This window comes from Microplitis mediator, chromosome 9, assembly GCF_029852145.1.
Source record: "Microplitis mediator isolate UGA2020A chromosome 9, iyMicMedi2.1, whole genome shotgun sequence".
NCBI lineage: Eukaryota > Metazoa > Arthropoda > Insecta > Hymenoptera > Braconidae > Microplitis > Microplitis mediator.
In genome coordinates this window covers 7285361-7311886 of record NC_079977.1, presented here as the reverse complement: position 1 = coordinate 7311886, position 26526 = coordinate 7285361, and the positions used below count along the sequence as shown (strand labels likewise).

Here is a 26526-nt window from a genome sequence, read left to right as displayed (position 1 = left end):
AATGTATAAGTATATAATTAAAAAGAACGTTGATATGTATAAGTATATATATTGCATACGTATGTGTGTGAGTATGAGAATGGCGGGAGAAGTCGAAGAGTGGAGAGTCAGAGATCTTTCTGCCGTCTGATGTAACTTCACTTCTCTCCGAGAACTATTCTCGAGCACAACTGTTATTACTGATCAAATCTTATCTATACTTTATAATAAAACTCAGTCTTCAGATAAAAGTTATTTCTTCAATTACATCTATCCTTATCCATAATTTCATTATTTCATTAAATAATAATCATAATCATCATCATCATAGTCAACAATAAATTTATCACTGTTTTCAAATTCAAAATTGGTCCCGCGTGACAACGAACTGCCCACTGTCCAGGAGGTGGCGTCAGCTCCGATCCTAGTAACCTCCCAGGACATAATATCCTAACGGCTAGTTATTTTCAGTCTAAACAAATGCCTCTCACATATTATGCCCCTTATAGCTTTGAGACAAATAATGTTCAGAGCAGACGTATTTATTTTGACTGATTAATTGAGCATGATTCATATTTAGCCATTTTACTTTGGTGTTATAATAAATAAATACCTATAAAAAAAAAAATTGAAAAAAATTTTTTTTTTCGTTATATCCGCAATGATTTATCATTGTCAAAAAAAAATTCTCAATTTTTTTTTTTACCGCTGGCAAGCGTAATTCCGACCGAGCAACCTCCACGTGGTACGCTTTGGATAACGCTAATGGCCATTAGTCGCCATTCTTGCGTCAGCATGTCATTTATGAAAAATTTGAAAAAGTCTAAAAAAAATTGTTTTTTTTTTCGTATTTTTCAATTTTTCAGAGTCTATCTGATCGAATGATCTATAATTCTCGGGAAAGTTGAGGGCTAGTAAGGTCGTCCGATTGCTGAAAGAACTAATATCGAAATCAGTTAATAATGGAATCCTACTTTCTAAAAATGAATTAGTGAAATTAACTGCGAACCAGTGGATAGTCACTATTTCTACAGCTATAAGTATACCACTAATTCAACCAGTGGTATACTTATAGCTGGTTCCCAGTGAATATTCACTAATTTGAAGTGAATTTCACTGATTCATTTTTAGAGAGTACCTAGGGTACCCGAGTAAATACAATTTTTCTCATAGTACACATTTTCTTTAAAAAAAATGTATAGTATGGGTAAAAGTAATTACTGATGAGGTGCTTCGTGTAGGATGATGCCATTAAAGACTCAAATTTAGTCAGTAAAACTCAGCAGTTTCTCTTGTCTCGTCGGTTAAAAGTGCATTTATCTTAACACGTGTTTTCAAACTTATTTTTAAATTGTAAATTTGTAAACTCAATAAATTAAATAATAATTAATTTCTACACATCTGAGGTAAATAAATTTTTTTATTAAGTATTTTTTTCAATTAAAAATTTTAGAATTTTTTCATGCACTGGTCAAAAAATTAAAAAAAAATCCGATTCCCGATAAAAAATGATGTAATCTGATTATATATGAGTATATATGATTATATATGAGATCATATATAATTATATATAATCATATATGGAATTATATATGATTATACATGGTTATTCATGGAATTATATATAATTATATATGAACCTATATAATTAGATCTGATCATCAGACATGGCTGCAGCCATCATATATATGATATAAACTTATATGTAGTGATATATGGGGCATTCCACGCCAAATCGACCACTTTTGAACCCGTGCCCTTTTGATTTGGCTGAAAATTTTTTCTCTTTTTCTACCCTATCAAAAACGTTTCTCATAATTTTTTCAAATTTTTTCACCCAACCGAAAAAAAGTTATAAATTTTTGAAAAAAATGGCTTTTTTTATTTTATTGAGCTATAACTTTTTCAAAATTCGACTGATTAGGACGATTTTTTTTCTAAAATTTTTTTTTTTTAAATTTACTTTTTGAAAAAAAATACAAAAAAATTATTGCAACCTATCTTCATTGTTTTTTTGTAGATTTTTGAAAAAAATCAAAAATTTTTCGATGTTTGCCATTTTTGTTTTTTGATTTTCTTTTTTTATATAAAACTTTGACATTTTCTGCAATTTCTCAAATTTTTTCAGAGTGATGTTTTTTCGATTTGTATTATTTTTTCCAATTAAAAAAAAAAAATTTTACAACTAGCCTTATTTCTCATAGCACCTTGCTTAAAATTTTTGAGAGTGCTCGGAGAACTTTTAAATTTGGAAAAAAAAATAAAAACAAATAATTTGAGTGGTAATCATCGAAATAATTCGAATTTTGTTCGAAAAATCAAGTTAAAAAATAGAAAGACCTTCTAAATAATGTTTCTGTATTTTTTTCTGAAAACTCCATTCAAAAACGAAGAAAATAAAAAAAAAAAGTTTTCATTTAGTCCATTTTTGGACAGATGGCGATTCCAAAACAATTCCTTCTACACTCAGTGTTTTATAGTTAAAAGAATTTTTTTATTGAATCGCCAGCATCTATCCAAAAATGGACCAAATGAAAACTTTTGTTTTTTATTTTCTTCGTTTTTGAATGGAGTTTTCAGAAAAAAATACAAAAAAATTATTGAGAAGGTCCTTCTATTTTTTAACTTGATTTTTCGAACAAAATTCAAATTATTTCGATAATTACCATTTAAATTAATTGTTTTTTTCGAAATTTAAAAGTTCTCTGAGCACTCTCAAAAATTTTAAGCATACCCGATAAAAAAAGATTTTGTCTAATCATATATGATCATGCATAATTGTCTATATATGATCAGATCCAAAAATTGGCCAGGTCTGATCATACATAACTTGATCTGTTTATACATGATCATATATGATTATATATGATCATGCATGAACGAATATAGTCATTTTTAGAATCTTATTTAGAATATCTGTAAATTATTAATTAAGTAGTTTAATTAGGATTTATTGTCTTCATCAATATCAATGTCGGTTAAAATTAAATAAAAAAAAAAAAAATTATTAACCATCGACAATTATTTTACTACGAGGTCACCCATCCAATTAATGTCCCACGCCGATGCTGCTTAACTTTGGTTATCGATGGTTTGTAGTTTGATCCTCTAGTCTGTTATACACCTACAATTAAGAAACGTTTATGGCATTACTTAACTCAAATAATCAAATTGATACTTTATACTTTTAAATTGCTGCTGAAACCTTTGAACATTTTTGAAGTATTGGGGATTTAAGTTTGATTGATAGTTGACAGAATAAAAATTTAATAACATTGATATTAAAAAATTGTCATATCATTTAAATATATATATATATATATATATATATATATTGTAACGGGTTTTTCACCACCGGGGATCTACCGGAGTGAAGTCCGAATACACCTACTGTTCTTGGCTACCTTGTTCAAAAATAATTAAGTTGGGCGCCAGGTGATGTAATAATCACCAAATAAACAATTATCAAAATCGGCTCAGGGTGGCGGATCGGGGAAAGGTCAGGCACTTAAAATGACGATAAATAATTGATCAGAATTAAACAAATAATCAGTCGTATTTTAATTAACAAAATCGTTGATCGGGATCAAAAATCAAAAGTAATCGGTTACAAACAAAATAATAAATTGCCGGTGTCGGCTTGACTCGATATAAACAAAACAAAATTTCTCGTAGTTGATCGGAAAACAAATCAGTTCATTGCTAAAAAAAAACACAGTCGGTTCACGAAATTAAAATAAAATAATTTTATTGTCCGGAGACACACATACAGCGTTCGTATTAACGAAGTACTTGACGAGTGACGTCAGAGTATTCTTACACGGCGAGGCGACAAGACTGCTGTTGCGAATGAGACACAGATAATCCGTAGTTCTCAGAATTGCTCGAACGAAATAAAATAAAATATAAAATAATATTTTATTTCGGTAACGCGTTAAATTACACGATCAAATAATTATTACGCGTAATTAATTATTTAATTTATTATTAGTACGTACGCACTGCACTTATTTATTAATTATTGCACTCGTACACTTTGTTCAGATTCGCGCCGATGCTTCGGCTTGTTCACTTGTTCACGAACTCGGTTATTGTTGGTCGTACTTAATTGTCGCGAATTATTGTTCGTTGATCAAACTCGGATTGATCTTACATGCCGTAATTCAAATCGTTCATACGTCGGAATCGAGAATTGTTCAGAGTCGAATTGTTCAAATAAAAAAAAACGTGGCCGTTCAGTACGGCGTCTATCCCGGATCTCTCGTGACAATCCATGCGTTGGATCGCTTGCACGGTCGAAGTCAAAATTTTTGCTCATAGGTGTCACCAGAATTGGCTCACCGGATAACTATTTATTTTATTTAAATAATTTCAAACCTCGGGTCGATGTCGAATTTTTTCTCATGTTACAATATATATATAAACCCTTATTAAAAGAAACGATCGAAACGATTAAAAAAATAAAATTTTAAATACTTTTTAATGCTTTTGAATACTATGAATACTTTTGAATCGCCCTTCTTATAAGCATTTAACATTGCAAATCGTTTCTAATCGTTTCTTTTAATCAGGTTATATATATATATATATATATATATATTTAAATATTTATAGGTTTCATATCAATGAAATCTGATCAGATTTAATCATACATAGACATATATAACTACATATAGGTTTATATCAGTCACGTCTGATCAGATCTAATCATATATAGGCCTATATCTAATTATATATGAGTTTGTATCAATCATGTCTTATCAGATCTAATCATGTATAGACTTATATATGATCATATATGGAGTTATAACAGCCAGGTATGATTATATCTAATTATATATAGACTCATATATGATCAGACCTGATCATATATAGACTCGTACATGATTATATATGGGGTCATAACAGCCAGGTATGATCAGATCTAACTATATATAGACTTATATATAAATAGATCTGATCATATATAGACTTATGTATGATTATATACGGGGTCATAACAGCTAGGACTGATCATATCTAATTATACATAGACTCATATATAATCAGATCTGATCAGATCAAATTATATACAGACTTATATATAATCAGATCTGATCATATGTAGACTTATATATGGGCTTATAACAGCCAGGTATGATCAGATCTAATTATGTATGGGGTCATATATAATTATATATAATTATATATGACCCCATATATAATCATGCATGATTATATATAACTTCATATGTGATTATGTATAATCATATATATGAACATATATAATCATATATGATTAGACAAAATCTTTTTTCATCGGGATGGTAATATGAGAAATAAGGCTAGTTGTAAAATTTTTTTTTTTCAATTGGAAAAAAAAAAATATAAATCGTAAAAACATCACTCTGAAAATATTTGAGGATTTGCAGAAAATGTCAAAGTTTTATATAAAAAAAGAAAATAAAAAATGGCAAACATCGAAAAATTTTTTATTTTTTCCAAAAATCTACAAAAAAACAATGAAGATAGGTTGCAATAATTTTTTTTGTATTTTTTTTCAAAAATTACATAAAAACAAAAATTTTGAAAAAAAAATTTTAAAATAAAAAAAGCCATTTTTCAAAAAATTTTTAACTTTTTTTTGGTTGGGTGAAAAAATTTGAAAAAATTATTAGAAATGTTTTTGATGAGGTAGAAAAAGAGAAAAAATTTTCAGCCAAATCTAAAGGGGTCGGGTTCAAAAGTGGTCGATTTGGCGTGGAATGCCCCATATATATAGGGCATTCCATGCCAAATCGTCCTACTGATGACTTTTGCATCTTCGATTTCGCTGAAATTGGGGCACTTTTTTGTACCCCTAGAAAAAGCTTTTCATGAATTTTTTCAAATTTTTTCATCCAGCCAATCGGGAGATATGAATTTTATAAGATTTCGGGGATTTTTTTTTAAATAGCCATAACTTAGTGGAAAGTTGTCCGATTTGGATCTTTTTTTTTTCAAAATTCGTGTTTTTTGATGAATTCTCTAAAAAATTTATGCAAAAATTTATTTATTATGTATTTGATTGTTTTTTTTTAATTTTAAACTTAAAACAGCGATTTTAAGATTGTTTGTATCCTTCGATTTTGTTTTTTAAATTATCAAAAATGTTACTCCCCAAAACACGAATTTTGAGCCTAGTCTCGTAATGGGATAATGATCGGTTATAATTTTTTTTAAATTTTGAAATTCATTATATTTTTTTTTATGTCTTTTTTTATTACTTATGTATTATTATACGCGGTTTCCTACCGAAATTTCAATATAAAGAATAATAACTAGTCAGAATATATAGAATAATAACTAATCAGTAGTTCATAATTTCTGAAAATTACCATTCCGTTATTTTTTTGCGATATTCACAAATTAATATCTTCGAGGATTTTTAAAATTAAGGGCTAAAAATTTAGGGGTAGGTGTCTTTTGATTCGTACAAAAACAAAAAAATCTACTGAGTCCCCTGGCGGATCCGATTCCACTGAATTCCCTGAAATCCCACCGTGTAAATGTGAAAAAATTCCACACAACATACACTTAAATTACACCGTACTCCTCCGGGTTACACGATTTTTACCTGCTATTCCCACCGGAGCTTTGATGAAAGAAAGAGTACACTACACTGACTTTACACGACGACTGTTTTAGTGGAAATTTAAATTTTACGCTTAAATTACATCGTATTACACGATTCTTACTCGCTATTCCCACCGGAGCTTCAATAGAAGAAAGAGTACACTATAACTACACTTATTTTACACCACGGATGATTCAGTGGAAATGTAAATTGTACGCTTAAATTTCATCCTATACAACGTATTAAATAAATTGTAAACTTTTGTTCATATAGTAGAAACTATACTTTTTACAAAAATAATTTTTTTTTGTAAGTCCAAGTTTAATTTCTGAGAATTATTATTCATGGAAGAATGGTAATAAATACTAATGTCACGATGTAAAATAGGATATACTATGATACCAACAAAAAAGGTACTCATCACTCTGTCAAATGACAGAGGAGTCATCGTGCCAAAATTGCTTCCAGCATTGGAATATAACACTTCTGAAATAAGTCTCTTACTAGAGACACAACAACCCGTGGGCGCGATCTCGTGGCGAGCATAGAACTACTTCCGCTGCTGCTTATAGCACCGGTGACCTCCCTCTCCTACATATATACATATATATCTCTCTTTACTCCCGAGTTATTTTTCTCTTAGTTTAAGCATTTTTTTTTTTTTTTTGGTTGGAGCATATAAAAATTTTTGCGCTTAAAAAATTGTATTTATTCCGAGAAAATTTATTGTCTTCAAATCAAAAAATGTAATATTGTTTCAAAAAACTAACATATCTTTCTTTAAGAAAATATCTCTCACGTTTAGAAAAAAAAACTCTTAAAACAAGTATGAACTTTTTTTGTTCAAGCATAAAAATATGTTGACTTGAGGAAAAAAAAATTTTGATTTAAGATAATTATTTACTACGTGCAAGAAAATTTCAATTTTCTGAATCGTTAAACAAAATCTCTTGTATCAAGATTAATTTTCTTGGTTCAAGTGATCTGTATTACTTTGTGAAAAATAAGTTGTAGGAAGTGAAATGATTTACATAAAAGACTCTATCACATTTTAAGATAAGTCTGATAGTTTCGCCGAAAAAGTCAAATAATACTAAAATTTACTACATTGTAAAAAATAAGGTACTGATATCAAACTCCCTAAGAGTTTGACAAATTTCCTCTTCAGTGAAACCAAATTCGTTTGAACCAACTAAAACTAGTTTGTCTCAAGAAAATCATTTTTATTGAATGAAAATCTCTACTCGATTATTAGAAATTGATTAAGCGTTTATATTAAAGTTTTTAAGTTTGACCGTAATGAAATTAACATTTGAACGAATAGTAAAATATATTTTAATTAAAGTTTGGATGTACTTGATTTAAAAATAAAAAATTGTTGAAGCACTTTTCAATTTTTAGAAATTTAACTGAAACTCTTGGAACGTTGAGTTTGACAACTTCACATGTTTCAATGAAACAAAAGTAGTTTCCTATAATACCGAACGTCTCGTGTCAACCGACGAGTTTCTTGGAGAGAGAATCCAACGAGGTTGTAGGAATAATTTGACGCACTCACATTAAAACTGAAAAATATTCGACAAGAATATAAATGTATTCGATACAAAATATCGAACTATATTTGAATGAAAGTCTTTATATTATCGGTTAAATAAAAAAATTTATTTATAAAAAGAGTCACATATTTATCGCGTTTAGATCAATGTATAAGCAATTGACTGTATATATCCATTCAATACGAGAACAAAGTAGTAGAAGCACAACTAAACTCAAACTTTCCTATTGGTCCCGTAGCGTAGCGGTAAAGCGTCTGACTCTCGCGCGTAAGGTGCTGGGTTCGATTCCTTCGGATACCAATTCTACGATTATTTAATTTTTCACTAAAAACTGAGTATGTCAGAATTATTTGTAGACTGTAATGTATATAATAATAATAATAATATAATGTATTGTCCCAATACTTAATAAAAAAAAAAAATAATAAGAATAATAGTAATAATAAGAATAATAATAATAATAAAAATAAAATCAAAAAATACGTAAGAAAAAAAATTTTTTTTAAATTAATTATTGATGAAATAATCAAAGGCAATAGTCACTTGATGCAGATTACTGTTTTTTTGGATCAATGCAATACAGCAGTTTGAAAAAATTCGATTTTTTATTGAATCAATTGCAAGGGCAGTTTCAACAAACCTACAAAAATATTACTTTCAACACTAAAATTCATTTGCTTTAATAAACTTTTGACTTAACTGAAAATTCATACCTTCAATCACCTCACAATTTATTTTGAGTGAAATTTTTAATTATTTTAGATAAAACAAAAATCATTATTGTATCAACAGCATCAATGACTTGAACTAATTTCTATGTTTTTTTAAGTGAAAAAAGTTATTGAGTTATATCAAATACTATAGAGTTAGTTCAAACGACTTGGTACCTTCCCTCAAGAAACTCTCAGTTGAAGCAAAATATACTGTCAAACGTAGAGGGCGGTAGACTCAATCGCTTGACGCGCTTGGCTGTATCCAAACGTACGGAGTACTTGAGCCAAACGAATCTGGTTTGACGTCAGGAATCTTTTTTTACAGTGTATACAAATACATTTTACAATTATCTGATACTCTTGCACCAAGTAAATAATTATCTTGATAATTTTATCTTATGTCAAAATGTTTTTTTTTTCAAATCAACATATTTTTATGCTTAAATTGAAATAATTTCAATTGCTTAAAGTGTTTTTATTTCTTAGTATGAGAGATATTTTTATGAAGAAAGTTTTTCGTTAAAAGTGAAAATGAATTGTATTTTTTAATCATACAATTGAAAGCAAAATATACACTTATCCAGAAAATTAAAGGAACAAGAAAATTTTATAAATTTTTTAGTGATTTTTGGAAGGCTGTATTTTCGTGAAAAATGATCGTATCGAAAATATTAAAAAAGCAAATTGAAGCTTGAAATCTCTAGTTTGAAGATCTTCCAGCAAAATAATTTTTTGAGCTACGGTTTTTGCGGAATCATAAGAAATAGCTCGAGACGAAATTTTTCTAAATTTTTTGGTTTTGGTTTTTGGGTCTACGGGGTCGGGAAAATTGTTTGGCTCGTTTAGGAATTTTATTTATCTACAATTTGCTTCTTTTTTGTTTATTTGTACGACAATTTGCTGCTGAGATATCAGCCTTATAATAAAAAAGGATCTTTTTGTCCTTGATAATCGATATCTCAGCAACTAATGGTCGCACAGTAATTTTGAGGGCAGCTTTAGAACTTGAATTAATACCCCACAAGCCTCATTTCCGATTTAAAAAAAAAAAATTTTTTTTCATCCTTAATATTAATTTGAAAAACCTACAAAAGATGGACTTTTTATGGTTTTTTAGTAAATCAACCGCTGTTTTAAGAATATTGATGGAAAGGGAAATGTTGCCAGGTGATTTTACAGCTTAATGTACCCCCAAAAGCCCTGGAAATTTTCAAATCGATCCATTGAACTGTTTGTCCGGGCCGATTGTTCAAAGTTTCACAAAACAATTTAAAGAACAATCTTTGTTCCTTAATTTGTGTAATCATTACCAAAATGGAAAAATTAATTTTCTTTCATTTTTGCGTTAGTTATTCAGTAAATGTAAGGAAAAGAAAAAAAAATAAATCTCCAAATACGAGATAAAACAAGAATTTTTTTACGTTTTACTCGGAGTTTTTTTTTCCTTTTTTATTATAAGGCTCCCTGTGGAAAAGGTCTTATAAAATCTCATAAAAAAAATTGGCTATGAGAAAACGATCAGTATTTGTCCACGAAAAATCTCAAAAATTCTTATACAATTATTTTCTCATAGATGGTGCATCAAAAAAAATTTTTTCTTAAAATTCTCATAGAAATCATCAGAATCTATAAGAAACAGAAGCTGAATTATTGTGATTATAAGTATTTATAAGTTTTCGAAAAATATAAAGTTTACAATTGAGTAGATTTTGGAAATGAATAAGATTGTATGAGACGATTTCTGAAGTAATCATACAAGATTTGATACTGATTAATCAATGTGATTACAGTAATTTTCCATATAGTAACGAAAAAATTTATGAGATTGATTAAGGTTTATATGCTAAATTATTAAATTTTTTAGCATGAATTCAAAAAGTTTTTATTATATGTATACTCAAGAATATTTGTATGAGTATTTATGCTGAAAATCCTTAGCAATCTATTCACGAAAAATCAATGAAATTGAGTCAGTATATTTATTCATCAAAAATTACTCAAGTAAACATTAATATTAAATATTAAAGTCATGATGTATTATGGGATATACTATAGTACAATCCAAACAGGTACTTGTTGGTCTGTCAAATGACCGAGGAGTACTCGAATAAAATCGTATTGAAATTTGGAATATAACACTTCTGAAATAAATGTCTTACCAGGGACACTACAAATCGTAGGCGCGATCTCGTGGCGAGCACCGAACTACTCCCGCTGCTGCTGCTTAGCACCGGTGACTTTCCCCTTCTCCATATCGATCTTTTCTCCCGAGAAATTTTTTTCTCTTGGCTTAAGCAACTTTTGTTATTTTGGTCGGAGAATACAAAAATACTTGCGTGAAAAGAATAGTACTTGTTCCGAGAAATTTTATTCTGTTTAACCAAAAAAATGCAATATTGCTACAAAAAAATAATGTATCTTGCACCAAAAAAAAAAAAAAAATGGGGCAAGATACATTTCTGGGTTTGTAAAAAATAACATAAAAACTTATATTTTCACTCACCTCCGAACAGTTTAAATATTCAAAGTACAAGAAAAAGTGATAATATTAGTATTTTTGGTGTAAATTCTTGTAAAAAAAAAATGAAGTTAAGCAATTATTTTTAAATGAATCTGATAAAATTAATATTTTATGTGAATGGAAATTATTTATAAAATCTCATAAGTACTCCATAATATTTTATAAGTCATAGCCTTCTAAATAAAACTTACAAAAACTCATAAATCACATAGCTTTTAAATTAAAATTAAATCTTTCAAGTTTTTACAAGTTAATTCGATTATAGATTTTCTTACTAATTCTCATAAAATTTTTATGAGAAAAAGGTCTGCATTTGTCCATGTGATTCCTGATTCAGTCTCATAAAATTTCGAAGAAATACATGTTAAATATTTTCTCATAAAATATGACAAATATTTTATCATATTCAATAAGATATTATCTCCTAGGATAACTCTTACTAAAACTTATAAATTCTGAAAATTTCGTATAAAAAAATAATCTTATTGAGATTTTGTAAGTATTATAACATCAGAATTCGCCTGATCAATTCTTATTGAAAATACATTAGAATAAACTGTAACAATCTTATAGAAGTGAAAGTACTTATTCAATCTCATAATCGTTGGCGGAATTCGAGTCACAAAATCTCATAAATTAAAAAATCTTACTCATTCTTTTAAAAATCTAGTACGGAAATCATGATAGGAAAACATCAAACGCTTTGACTCATAGATTCTCATAAAAATTCATATGAGAATTTTTTTAAATCTCATAGATATTTTCGAAGCTCAGATTCTCATAAAAAACATTCAATATCTTCTCAGAATTTATGAGAGCTTTTCCACAGGGCTGATATCTCAGCAGCAAATTCTCGTACAAAGAAACAAAAAAGGCAAATTGTAGCTGAATAAATATCCTAAACGAGCTAGTAATTGATTTTTCGGAAAAAAATTTTCTCGACCCTGTAGACCCAAAAACCAGAACCAAAAAATTTAGAAAAATTTTGTCTCGAGCTGTTTCTTATGATTCCGCAAAAACCGTAGCTCAAAAAATTATTTTGCTGGAAGATCTTTAAACTAGAGATTTCAAGCTTCAATTTGCTTTTTTAATATTTTCGATACGATCATTTTTCACGAAAATATAGCCTTCCAAAAATCACTAAAAAATTTATAAAATTTTCTTGTTCCTTTTGTTTTTTGGATAAGTGTAGAATTATATATAATTATTTAAAATTATATATAATTTTTTTCACTCGGGCGCTTAAATTACATCGTATTACACGATTTTTACATGCTATTCCCACCGGAGCTTTGATGAAAGAAAGAGTACACCAAAACTACACTTATTTTACACGGCGGCGGTTTTAGTGGGAATTTCAATTTTACGCTTAAATTACACTATGTTAAACGGTTTTTTTCAGTGCACGAACTTCTTTAACGTGAAAATAACTATTTTACATACTAATTACACCAAAATTTTAAAATTTTAAAAATACGCTAGAAAATGCAGACAAAACGTCGTAAAAACTCCGAGGAAACACAGTAGAAACCTCTTGTCATCATGGCAGACAAAACACCGCTTTTTAACGAAAAACACCGTCGAAACTCCGTTGATACGTCGATTTTTTAGCGAGTTTGTACGGTGGCGCTTGAACCACTAGAATATACAGTGGAAACTCAATGGTAATAGAATGTAAAATGAGTGTCAGTAGATTAGTGTGAAACAAGGGTAAACTAAGAGTGAAATTTTCACAAACCCACCGTGTGATACACGTGAAATTCCGGTGTATTTTCAGTGTAATTCGGATTACACTAAGTTAACACTGAAACCGACGGTGGAAACGGATCCGCCAGGGGCACCAACGTCCAAGTTTGCCAGCCTTGGCCCAAGAGTCAATTTTTAATTTTTTTTCTTTCAAAATAGCTAATTATTTTTTGTAATTATTCAAAAATAGTTATTTATTTGCCGTTTAGTGAATTTTTGTTAAACTATCAATTGAAAAATTTGAAATCTGGGTAAAAGGAATCTGTGTTAACGGATGCCTGGGTAAAAGATATTCTGTGTAATCGGATTTCTGGGTTAAAGATATTCGAGGCTAGGTTATAGAATTTATGGGTGATAGAAATTCTGTGTAAAAGAATTCTGTGTAAACGGATTCTGAGTAAAAGAATTCTGGGCAAACATAGATCTGAGTAATCGGATTAGGGGTCACTGATGTCTACCCCATCACACTATGGATGGTAGAGGTGCCTCTACCCTCCATACTATAAACGATGCTTGGGAAGGGAAACTTTTCGTCGGCATTCTGGCAGCAGTGTAAATCCTTACTAATCATTTAATGTCGTATTTATTACTGTAAGTGGGAATGATATTTGTCTCATACGCATTTATAAAATTTCTATTTCCGTTTTAGTCCGTACAAGTTATTTTATCCAAACAATTGTATGTATACTTTAAAATATTATTTTATATTGAGTATGATAATAATAAGTTACTTGAATAAATGCTATAAAATATTTATTTAAGGTTAGATTATAAAAATTCCACGTTCGACCAGTAATTGAAATAGTTATCGAAAGTTTTAAGGATAACAAAAAACATGACTTCAAAAATATGGGTAAGTTTAAGATAATTTATAATTATGTTTTTTAAAATAAATGATCCTGAAGTTAGCAGACACCTAGTAATTTTCGGATTTTTTTTCAACAAATCAATTATATAAAAACAAAAACTAAAAATATGCGCATGTAGAAAATTTAAAAAACTACAGGTGTAATTTTTTCAAATAATTTTTTCTTATAATTTATTCTTTCTCAAAAAATCCTAAAATTATTAGACGTCGGCTAACTTCAGTATCATTAAAATAAAATAAGTACATGTTTTTACTTTGTTGTTAATATTTAATTTTTTGTAATATATTCAGGATCCCGAATTCGAATGCAGTTGTCCACGAGCCTGTTTGCGCAAGTTTATGCATTCCAGAGATATTCAACAGCGCTGTGTAGTATATGCAAGCTTTTGCTTTCAAAGACTTGATCATGTTATTAAATTACAAGCCGATTTTAAAAACGGGATCGAATTGATGTTTGATGGTAAACCTCTCAAAGAAGCAGTAGGAGTAGACTTTTTCAAGTACCGTGCGGTTGCTGTCATATCAGCAAAGAGGCTGATTCTAGACTTTGAAAAATGTCCAAAGGCAAAAGAAATCATCAAGGGTACGATCTACGAAACATTCTACTTCGAAATGAAAGAAAAATATTCAGAAGCTATCGATAAACTTATGAAAATTAGCGATGAAGATATCCAGCTGCTGAGAGAGGATAGTCATCACGAGATTGATTTGTAATTACCTATTAATCAATTATTACTCTGTATTAAAAAAAATGTCATACTTTGTATTTAAAAGCATTATTAAATAAAATAAAATAATTAAAGCTAAACTATCTAATTTCTCTAATTTATATCCCAATTTTAGAGTCCTACGGTTACTTTAGTGTTCTTATCTAGCCATAGATTCTCATCGTACTATAAAAAATAATTTGAAAGAATTATCTTTTGTGATTAAGATTTTGTTTTTTTTAATTCCAGTTTAAATTAAAAATTTTTAAATATCGTTCTAGTATGCAACAATTGCTCTGCGTCAAAAATTAACATTAAACAATTTAACAATCTTCTTTTGTTTTTTCAGAAAATCTATTGTTATATTAAATAACAAAAAATTTAAACAAATTAAAAAAAAACAGATGTTAAAATTTATTCTTTTTTTTTTTACTTTACGCCGATAAATTAGTGTTTTTCTAAATTCAAATTTTTCGCGCGAAATTTAAATTCTGCAGTTTTTTATTGCAGATCAATGATTATTGAATATTTAATTGATTAAATAAAGAACAATTAAGACATTGAATTATGGGACTAAACCTGAATTTCTTTTTTTGATTAATAAAAAAATAAAATCGAAATTTAATCTATAAAAATTTATAAAATATATAAGCCTCTTAAATATTTAATCAATAAATTAACAGTAATCGTAATTAAAAAATATAAAAAATGTTGTATTTGAATAACCATAAATTACAAAAACAAATCATATGGTTTTTTAGTAGCACTGGTGGAAGCACTTGGGGAAAGCGGTCGTTTCTTAGTGCGAGGAAGAGAATCCTTCTTGCGAAGAGCAGCCTTTTTCTCAACCTCGTCATCGCTGCCACCGTCATTGGGGGCGAGCTGGCGTTCACTGGGTGTGTCTTGGTCCAAAACTAAGTACTGAATGTTAGTCTAAATTGGTGGTGGGTTCATCGAGAACGAGCATGCTGCATTGGTCGCAGAAGCGATAATTACAACAATTTCAAGATCATTGGTGTTGGATAACTTTATTGAACAAATGGTCAATGATCTGTCTACTCATCACAAAGAACGTAGAAGAGAATTAGTAAATCAGCATAAAGGTAAAATTCAGCTTTCATTTTTTTTAATAATTTTAATATGACGTTTTTGTTTACTCTGGTGAATCCAAATTATTGTAAGTTGCCGTATTTTTACCACAATTTGCAGTATTTTTTAACGTAAACACAGTGCTATACTTCACATTACTTACTTATCGTAAATTCATTAAAGAAAATCATGCATGATGCTCTGTCAGATTCACTTATGAGTTCGTTAAGGTTCTCAAATGATTCTTTGACTCTACAGATCCAAATCAGTTATATAGTATTTTCCTTACCAATGTATTAAACTCCTTAAATGAATTTGCACCATTAGTTTCTCATAAAGTTGTAAGACCTTTAAATCCGTGGTTAACAAGAGATCTTAAGTTAAAATGTTAAGAACGTGATGCTCTATATAAACGTGCAAAAAGGACCAGAAATGTTGATCTCTTGTTACGTTACAAAGAAAAAAGGAGAGAGTTGAAAATGGAACTTACACGTGCGCGTGAAAATTATCTAAAGACTGCTTTGACTAATTTACCTCATGGCACGACCGTATGGAGTAAGCTTAGACATCTGGGTCTGACCAGGAGTATCTCTTCTCCTCTAAATTACTTTGATGCTTCTGATTTAAATAAACATTTTGCTACCATGGTATGTCGGCATCCCTCGTGTGACCATGAGTCCCTTGAATTATTATTATCTATATATAGTAGTCAAGTAAATACTTATTTTGAGTGGTCTGTGATTGATATAGTTGACGTAACCAAGGCTCTACGCCTCACTCTCCAAAAATCAAAAGGAAAAAGTTCTGATGGGCTGGATATAAAATGGTTAAAGAATTATATACCTCAGATTTCAATATTTCTTACTGCTCTCTTTAATCGATCGTTAGTTACAGGTGTTTTCTCAGCTCATTGGAAAAGTGTATTTATTGTTCCATTGAATAAAATTGCACCACCAAAATCACTGTCTGATACTCGCCCAATAGCAAATACCTCCCATTTGAGTAAGGTGTTTGAGAGAATAGTTGCTAATCAAGTGGTTAGTTACCTTGAAGATAATGAATTACTTGACAAGTATCAATCGGGTTTTCGCAAACACTATGGTACACAATCAGCTTTACTGAAACTAGTTAATGATATTAGTCGAGCGATAGATGGAAATAAGTTAACTGTGTTAGTGTTATTTGATCTAGCGAAAGCATTTGACTTTGTAGACCATAAGATCATCTTGAGGGCCTTAATTGAACTAGGCTTTTCTGTTAATGTTATAACCTGGTTTTTCTCATACTTGAGTAATAGGTCGCAATCAGTATTGAACGATAAAGGTTTACCAGTTGAATTTCTTGAGATTACTTCCGGTGTCCCTCAAGGGTTAGTCCTTGGGCCCATATTATTCTTACTAGTGATGAATTCTGTAGCTGATCGCTTGTGCTACAGTAAGCATGGACTATTTGCTGATGATAAATACATTTACTTGCACTTTTACCGTTATCAGTATCATGAAGCAATAGGAAAAATTTCAGATGATGCCCAATTCGTTGCTGATTGGGCAACTGAAAATGGCCTTGAAGTTAATCTAAATAAAACAAAAGCCATGATACTAGGTTCAGGAAGAAACTTGAATTTATTAAAGCAAGAGCAGTTACTGCCTATTGTTGTGAATGGTGTGGTTATACCCTACTCTGAATCGGCCAAATGTCTGAATGTCCATATAGCAAATACACTATCTTGGAATTTACATGTGTCAAAGGTAGTCAGTAAAAAAAATTCTGCCATGTACAGTCTAAAGCTGAGGAAGAATATTTACACTAGAGATATTAGAAAGCTACTAGTCTCAGCGACTATTTTACCACTCGTTGATTACTGTTCTATCGTTCTGTCAAATGCAACAACTGATAACAACTTAAAATTGCAGCGAACCCTAAATTCCACTATACGCTTTATTTTTAATCTGAGACGTGATGAACATGTGACTCCTTTCAGACGTGAACTGGGTTGGTTATCTACCGCTAGTCGTAGATTATATTATTTGGCAACTTATTTTTACAAATTACTATCTATTGGGAAACCGAGTTACCTTCTTGAGTTATTTGTTGATGATGATGATGTGAGGCGTTCAGACCGATTAGCTGCTAAAAAGAATCATATAAACTTTAAAATACCAGCTTTCACGACTACAAATTATGAGTATTCTTTTGTTGTAACTGCCATACGCTTATGGCATGAACTACCGTCTGACATTGTCAATTCATCTAGTCTTGAAGTATTTAAGAATAAAATTTTCGATCACTTATTAAGCTTAGATGCTTAAAATAAAACTGATCATATACTTCGAATACTCTCAATGTAATGTATATATTATATGAACTTATCAGAAAAATCTAAATCTAAATACTAAAATCTAAATATTAAAATCTTATCATTAAAATTATTATTGATCTCATGTATCAAAATTAATATTTTATATTGTTTATTTTCAAATTGTTTAAATTTTTTCAAGTTACCTATTATAAAGATTATAAAGATTGTGAGAAATTTGTATTGTACACTATGTATTTTATAATCATGTTATGTAATTGTATTTTGCCATCTGGCCATTAGGCTTTGGCATAAAATAAATGATCTAAATCTAAATCTAAATCTTTTACGTTCTTTTTGAATAAATATTCTCGTTCATCTAAGAATGGTCTTAAATAATTAGAGCAATTTGTATCTGTCGAATAAAAATTTTATACTGTCCAACTGACATATTTCTTTAGTTTTCCAAGTGAAAAATTAAAAATGATACCATTAACATGCAATTATTGAACAATTAATGTTGCGGCGTTTGTCACAAATTCGTTATTTAAATTTTATACTTAAAATATCAATTAACAATAATTAATAAAACAAATAAATTCATGTATTTTTAATTAAATAAATTAGGGTAGACATCAGTGACCCATAATCCGATTACTCAGATCTATGTTTGCCCAGAATTATTTTACTCAGAATCCGTTTATACAGAATTTCTTTTACGCAGGCATCTGTTAACCCAGATTCCTTTTACCCAGATTTCAAATTTTTCAATTGATAGTTTTTGTGAATAAACTTTATTATTATTATTATTATTATTATTAAAATTAAATTGTATGACAATAAATTTTAGGAATAATCATGGGTGATAAATGCTGATTGGAGGAGTAACTTTAAAATAAAAAACCACTCTCCGAAATTTTTTACATATAATCTTAAAAAATACTGAATAAAAAAATTTCAAAGTATAGCCGAAATCTAGAACGTCCATCCGATAGTCGATAGTGCCCTTATAGAAAAGAATAATAGGCTCAAGCTTGGCCAAGGCTTGGCGCGAAACTTATTAACTATGGGAAAAGCTCTAAATCCAAACTTGGCCTAAGTCTGTCTAAGCATCGAAATGAGAAAGCATTGAAATCTCTAATACTAAGCCAAGACTGTATCTAAGTATTGGCCCAATATGGAGAGCAAGTATCGCGTCAAGACTGGTAGCTAAATAGTGAGAAACTATACTTATTAAAAATAAATTCTCAAAAAAATATATATCAGTATTAGGGTGTCCGTTATTTACCAAATTAGATTTTTTTACTTGGGTATGATATAAATCATATATTTGTGATCCAAAAATAATAAAAAAAAATAAAAAAGTTTATTCTAATGCCGTTTAATCCTGCCTAAGTAATGATACATTCTCATTTCAGTACAATGAGAAAAATGTAATTACTTGCTTAAAAATGAGTGCACAGTAATGACTAATACATATTTTTGTAGGAAATTTCCCGCTCTTCAAAAAAGGTCTCTTATGTTTTTTTCGTGAATCCAACTGTTTAAGAGATATTGAAGGTCAAAGTTAGATTTGTTTAAAAAAATTTGCGTTTTTGTTTGAAATTTTATAACTCTCTAACACCTAGACATAAAATTAAGCGCTGTAAACTTTTTTGTAGGAAATTTATTGCTCTTCAAAAAAGGTATCCAACACTTTTTTTCTAAATCCAACCATTTGAGTGATATCGAAGCTCAAAGTTGATAGATTTAAAAATGAATGTTTTTCGATTAAAATTCTATAACTCTCCAGCAAACGAATATTTACGTAGGCTTTTAACAATTTTTCGTCGGAAATTTACCGCTCTACAAAAAAGGATTCTTTAATTTTTTCGATAAACTCAACCGTTTAAGAGATATTTAAGCTCGAAAAAAAAGAAATTTTTTATATCATCACCCGAGTCGAAAAATAATTCCGGATTTTGGCCTCAACAGTGAATTTTGGACTCATTCAGGTCTCATTCGGCAGTTTTTGTCGGATAAGTCTCAATCAAGCCTCAACAGCTTAACTAATTGGTTAAGTCTCATTCTGCCCTCAACGTGAATATGATTATATGAGGCCAAAATCCGTTCAAAATTGCGACTTAAAAACAATATTTCAGTTTCTTTTATTATTGAGGACAAAATCCGTTCATAATTTGGACTTAAAAAGAATACTTTAGTTTCATTTATTATTGAGGACAAAATCCGTTCATAATTGGGACTTATAAAAAATCATGTTTCATTTTTTTAATAAAAATGAACTTAATAAAAATTTAGAACTTAGTAAAATTTTATGTTGTTATATGTTTTAATTAAATTTATATATCTTGAAAGTTATGTGTAATTGATCTTGAAGTATTCTCTATACACTGAGAGAAAAAAAAATTTTTTTTAAGTATTTTTTTTACTTATTTCTGTGAATACTTTAAACAAGAAATTTTTCCTAAATTGAAGTATAATATTTCTTATTTTTAGCAACTATTGCTTCGATCTAGTAATATATTACGCAATATAAACGCAAAAAAATATAATGCGTGTAAAAAAAAAATAAATAAAAAAAAATAAATTTAAATGAATAAAGAGATAGAGAAAAAATAAGGCGAGTGAAAATAACGAAGTGTGCAGACGCAGAGTGCGAAAGAAAAAATTAGTACCAGGAGTCACCGCTAGGCGCAGAAGAGCGCTGCAACATTTTCCTAGTTGGACAGTTAGAATAGAAGTAATAACTTCCGTTCAAAGGAGTGAAAAGGTCACTCTGTCAACTACTCGCAACAGGACGATATCCTAGTAGAAGAGTACAAGTACCCTTGAGGTAAATACTTGAGAGTAGATAGTAAATATTCGCTAATTCAGAGTGCCAACTGTATTTCCTTTTGGAATTTATAGTACGATTGGCTTTTTGAATTAGCGAATATTTACTAATTGACTTGTGGAAAATAGGTTTATTAAACATGTTTTCATATTTCGACTCTAATGAATGATTAATAATTTAATAATAAATAAATTAATTTAAATTAAAAAAACGTTAATTTTGGTCTCGTCCATAAAAAATATATACGTGAGGTTAACTTCATCTGGGTCTCATCCACAATAACTATACGTGAGATAAACCTCAGTTTGGTCTCACCCATCAGCAATATATACGTGAGGTTAACCTCATCTGGGTCTCATCCACAAAAACTATACGTGAGACAAACCTCATACTGGTCTCATCGATAAGAAATATAGACATGAGGTTAACCTCATGTACGCCTAAATGGGACAAAAGTCGCACAAAATGAGACTAACCTCATCTCAGATTTATATGAATTTTAAATGGTGAGAACAAACTGAGACAAACCTCAAAATCTCTCATTTGAGGTCTAAAACCGGAATTATTTTTCGACTCGGGCAGAGCAAAATTTTGTGTTGGTTTGTGAAACTTTTCTTTCAACTTAAAGCTTAAATATCTCTTAAACGGTTGAGTTTATCGAAAAAATTAAAGAATCCTTTTTTGTAGAGCGGTAAATTTCCGACGAAAAATTGTTAAAAGCTTACGTAAATATTCGTTTGCTGGAGAGTTATAGAATTTTAATCGAAAAACATTCATTTTTAAATCTATCAACTTTGAGCTTCGATATCACTCAAATGGTTGGATTTAGAAAAAAAGTGTTGGATACCTTTTTTGAAGAGCAATAAATTTCCTACAAAAAAGTTTACAGCGCTTAATTTTATGTCTAGGTGTTAGAGAGTTATAAAATTTCAAACAAAAACGCAAATTTTTTTAAACAAATCTAACTTTGACCTTCAATATCTCTTAAACAGTTGGATTCACGAAAAAAACATAAGAGACCTTTTTTGAAGAGCGGGAAATTTCCTACAAAAATATGTATTAGTCATTACTGTGCACTCATTTTTAAGCAAGTAATTACATTTTTCTCATTGTACTGAAATGAGAATGTATCATTACTTAGGCAGGATTAAACGGCATTAGAATAAACTTTTTTATTTTTTTTTATTATTTTTGGATCACAAATATATGATTTATATCATACCCAAGTAAAAAAATCTAATTTGGTAAATAACGGACACCCTAATCAGTATAGATGAGCGTGATGGTAACACATGGGAATAACTTTTTTCTTTTGCATGTGCTGGGTCTTGAATCTTGTCCTTCATGGCTGCTGGGCAATTGTCATCCACTAGATTGTTACACTATACGTAATATCCTCTTTAATTAATAAATTGTTTATAGCTAGCTGAAATTTTTTTTAGTGAACTCTCGAAAAAATTGATTGGAAAATTGACTCTTGGACCAAGGCTGGCAAACTGAAGCTCGTTGGTCGAGTAACAGGATAATGTTATGACAATATTATTAACGTGTGAATTTGAATAATTTTGCATGTTAAATTAAATCTATGGAAAAATTATGGAAAAATTTATTCAAGTTTATCAAATTATAAAATGTATTCAAAACATATAATCGTATAGTAATTAATCTTATTAATTTATTTTTTATTTTCTCTATAAATTTTAAAAACTAACATTTAATTTTCTTAATTTTTTATTCTTTGGTATAAATAATGTTAATAACAGTAACGTAAAAAATAATTCTTCAGTGGTCAGTAGATTTATCACTTGATCCGGATGAACTACACCTGGAATATCGTAGCACCAACGTCCAAGTTTGCCAGCCTTGGCCCAAGAGTCAATTTTTAATTTTTTTTCTTTCAAAATAGCTAATTATTTTTTGTAATTATTCAACAATAGTTATTTATTTGCCATTTAGTGAATTTTTGTTAAACTATCAATTGAAAAATTTGAAATCTGGGTAAAAGGAATCTGTGTTAACGGATGCCTGGGTAAAAGATATTCTGTGTAATCGGATTCTGAGTAAAAGAATTCTGGGCAAACATAGATCTGAGTAATCGGATTAGGGGTCACTGATGTCTACCCCATCACACTATGGATGGTAGAGGTGCCTCTACCCTCCATATCCTAAACGATGCTTGGGAAGGGGAACTTTTCGTCGGCATTCTGGCAGCAGTGTAGATCATTACTAATCATTTAATGTCGTATTTATTATTTTAAGTAGGAATGATCTTTGTCTTATACGCATTTATAAAATTTCTATTTCCATTTTAGTCCGTACAAGTTATTTCATCCAAACAATTGTATGTATTCTTTAAAATATTATTTTTTATTGAGTATGATAATGATAAGTTACTTGAATAAATGCTATAGAATATATATTTAAGGTTAGATTATAAAAATTCCACGTTCAACCAGTAATTAGAACAATTATCATAAGTTTTAAGGATAACAAAAAACATGACTTTAGAACCATGGGTAAGTTTAAGATAATTTATAATTATGTTTTTTAAAATAAATGATACTGAAGTTAGCAGACACCTAGTAATTTTCGGATTTTTTTTCAACAAATCAATTATAAAAAAACAAAAACTAAAAATATGCACATGTAGAAAATTTAAAAAACTACAGGTGCAATTTTTTCAAATAATTTATTCTTTCTCAAAAAATCCTAAAATTATTAGACGTCGGCTAACTTCAGTATCATTAAAATAAAATAAGTACATGTTTTTACTTTGTTGTTAATATTTAATTTTTTGTAATATATTCAGGATCCCGAATTCGATTGCAGTTGTCCACGAGCCTGTTTGTGCCAGATTATGCATCCCAGAGATATTCAACAGCGCTGTGAAGTATATGCAGGCTATTGCTTTCAAAGACTTGATGATGTTATTAAATTACAAGCCGATTTTAAAAACGGGATCGAATTGATGCTTGATGGTAAAACACTCAAAGAAGCAGTAGGATTGGACTTTTTCGAGTACCGTGCGCTTGCTGTCATATCAGCAAAGAGGGTGATTCTAGACTATGAAGAATGTCCACAGGCAAGAGAAATCATCAAGGGTACGATCTACGAAACAGTCTACTTCGAAATGAAAGAAAAATATTCAGAAGCTATCGATAAACTTATGAAAATTAGCGATGAAGATATCCAGCTGCTGAGAGATGATAGTCATCACAAGATTGATTTGTAATCCGTATTAAAAAAAATGTCATACTTTGTATCTAAAAGCATTATTAAATCAAATAAAATAATTAAAGCTAAACTATCTAATATCTCTGATTTATATCCCAATTTTAGAGTCCTACGGTTACTTTAGTGTTCTTATCTAGCCATAGATTCTCATCGTACTATAAAAAATAATTTGAAAGAATTATCTTTTGTGATTAAGATTTTTTTTTTTTAATTCCAGATTAAATTTAAAATGTTTAAGTATCGTTCTAGGTACCAAAATGTAATCCATATGCAACAATTGCTCTCCGTCAAGAATTAACATTAAACAATTTAACAATCTTCTTTTGTTCTTTCAGAAAATCTATTGTTATATTAAATAACAAAAAATTTAAACAAATTAAAAAAAAACAGATGTTAAAATTTATTATTTTTTTTTTTACCTTACGCCGATAAATTAGTGTTTTTCTAAATTCAAATTTTTCGCGCGAAATTTAAATTCTGCAGTTTTTTATTGCAGATATATGATTATTGAATATTTAATTAATTAAATAAAGAACAATGAAGACATTGAATTATGGGACTAAACCTGAATTTCTTTTTTTGATTAATAAAAAAATAGAATCGAAATTTAATCTATAAAAATTTATAAAATATATAAGCCTCTTAAATATTTAATCAATAAATTAACAGTAATCGTAATTAAAAAATATAAAAAATGTTGTATTTGAATAACCATAAATTACAAAAAAAAATCATATGGTTTTTTAGTAGCACTGGTGGAAGCACTTGGGGAAAGCGGTCGTTTCTTAGTGCGAGGAAGATAATCCTTCTTGCGAGGAGCAGCCTTTTTCTCAACCTCGTCATCGCTGCCACCGTCATTGGGGGCAAGCTGGCGTTCGCTGGGTGTGTCTTGGTCCAAAACTAAGTACTGAATGTTAGTCTAAATTGGTGGTGGGTTCATCGAGAACGAGCATGCTGCATTGGTCGCAGAAGATAATTACAACAATTTCAAGATCATTGGTGTTGGATAGCTTTATTGAACAAAAGGTCAATGATCTGTCTACTCATCACAAAGAACGTAGAAGAGAATTAGTAAATCAGCATAAAGGTAAAATTCAGCTTTCATTTTTTTTTAATAATTTTAATATGACGTTTTTGTTTACTCTGGTGAATCCAAATTATTGTAATCCCTGGTGGACACGAGCGACGTCTAGCGATTAGTCGCTTTGTACACGAAAGTGACGTCGAATTAAAAAGAAAACGACGTGATGAAAGAATTGAGATTTGCATGACTAAGAATGAGAAAAATGAGAATTATCGAGTAACTGAGCATGTATATGATCTATTTAAGTATGAAAATAATAAACTGATGATGTTAATAATTGAAATAATATAAATAATAAGGACTAAAATTAGACGAAGTGAATCGTAGAAAATGTATAGTATGTTGCATAAAAACACGGTAGTCAAATGGAACGTCTGCATTACCAATCATTGCAAGTTTAGCGGAATTAAGAGAGATGGCGCCTTGAACCCAAAACGTGATATTGAACAAATACGAGGCAATATTTGTCGACTATCGTAGCAAAGACTTCACTACTGATCAGATAAACAAAAAAACTGTTGCAAGAACGACATCGTTTCTGGTAAAGCAACATCCTAAACGATGTCGGCAAACTTTTGATAGCATCCTGAGATGATTTGTTGATGAAAATAAAAAAATTCCCATGTTATTGCCTGATCCTGCTGTAATAAACTAAAAATAAATCGCAAATTAAAAGTGACATCGTTTCAATCAAATAAAATAAAAAACGATGTCAGTCACTTTTACTAGTTTTTTTTTTCTATTAAGATAATAAACTTAATAAATGCACGTGAGGTAGAAGTATTTTAGCTAAAATTAACAAATAAAAATTCAATCTCCTGACACTGGTGAATTATCGCTAAAAAATAACTTGTCATCGGTAGCGACATCGTTTTTTTTGAAACGATGTTACAAACGATGTCGGTTGATTTCGTTAATTATTAACACTAAAATTGTTTGATCGTGAATAAATATATATAGTCTGAATATATCTTTTAATTGGCGTTCATGACCAACAAATTTTATACTCCTGTCAGCGGTTTATTTTCGCTTAATCGAAATTTTACATCCGTAGCGACGTCGTTTTTTCTCTAAACGACGTTAGAAACGATGTCAGTTATTTTTTGTTATTATTTACTCTAAAATTATCCATAAGTTAATTAATAGACACAATTTCAATATATTTAAAATAGCGTGAATGACAAAAAATGTTCAACTCTTGTAGCTAGTTCATTACCGTTAAAATCGAACTTTACTTTTGAAGCGACATCGTTTTTCACGAAGTGACATCAAAAACGACCCATGCCAGTCTATTTAACTTTTATA

General features: G+C 29.5%; 2 protein-coding genes across 6 annotated transcripts; both read left to right on the top strand.

The window, feature by feature from the left end:
• The first annotated feature begins 13662 nt into the window (after positions 1–13662).
• Positions 13663–14729, top strand: LOC130674727 (uncharacterized). 2 transcript variants are annotated; one of them, XM_057480142.1, is made up of 3 exons: positions 13663–13788; positions 13873–13963; positions 14270–14729. In XM_057480142.1, the coding sequence occupies exons 2-3, from the start codon at positions 13946–13948 to the stop codon at positions 14690–14692; spliced, it is 441 nt and encodes a 146-aa protein (XP_057336125.1). In that variant the 5' UTR covers positions 13663–13788; positions 13873–13945; the 3' UTR covers positions 14693–14729. The 2 variants fall into 2 exon arrangements, with proteins under 2 accessions (XP_057336125.1, XP_057336126.1); XM_057480143.1 differs by having other exon boundaries at positions 13708–13788; positions 13878–13963.
• Positions 14730–23087: 8358 nt separating this feature from the next.
• Positions 23088–24200, top strand: LOC130674726 (uncharacterized). Of its 4 annotated transcripts, none has more exons than XM_057480138.1 (3): positions 23088–23244; positions 23329–23419; positions 23713–24200. In XM_057480138.1, the coding sequence occupies exons 2-3, from the start codon at positions 23402–23404 to the stop codon at positions 24133–24135; spliced, it is 441 nt and encodes a 146-aa protein (XP_057336121.1). In that variant the 5' UTR covers positions 23088–23244; positions 23329–23401; the 3' UTR covers positions 24136–24200. The 4 variants fall into 4 exon arrangements, with proteins under 4 accessions (XP_057336121.1, XP_057336124.1, XP_057336122.1 ...); XM_057480141.1 differs by having other exon boundaries at positions 23100–23244; positions 23382–23419; XM_057480139.1 differs by having other exon boundaries at positions 23102–23244; positions 23315–23419.
• The last annotated feature ends 2326 nt before the right edge of the window (positions 24201–26526 follow it).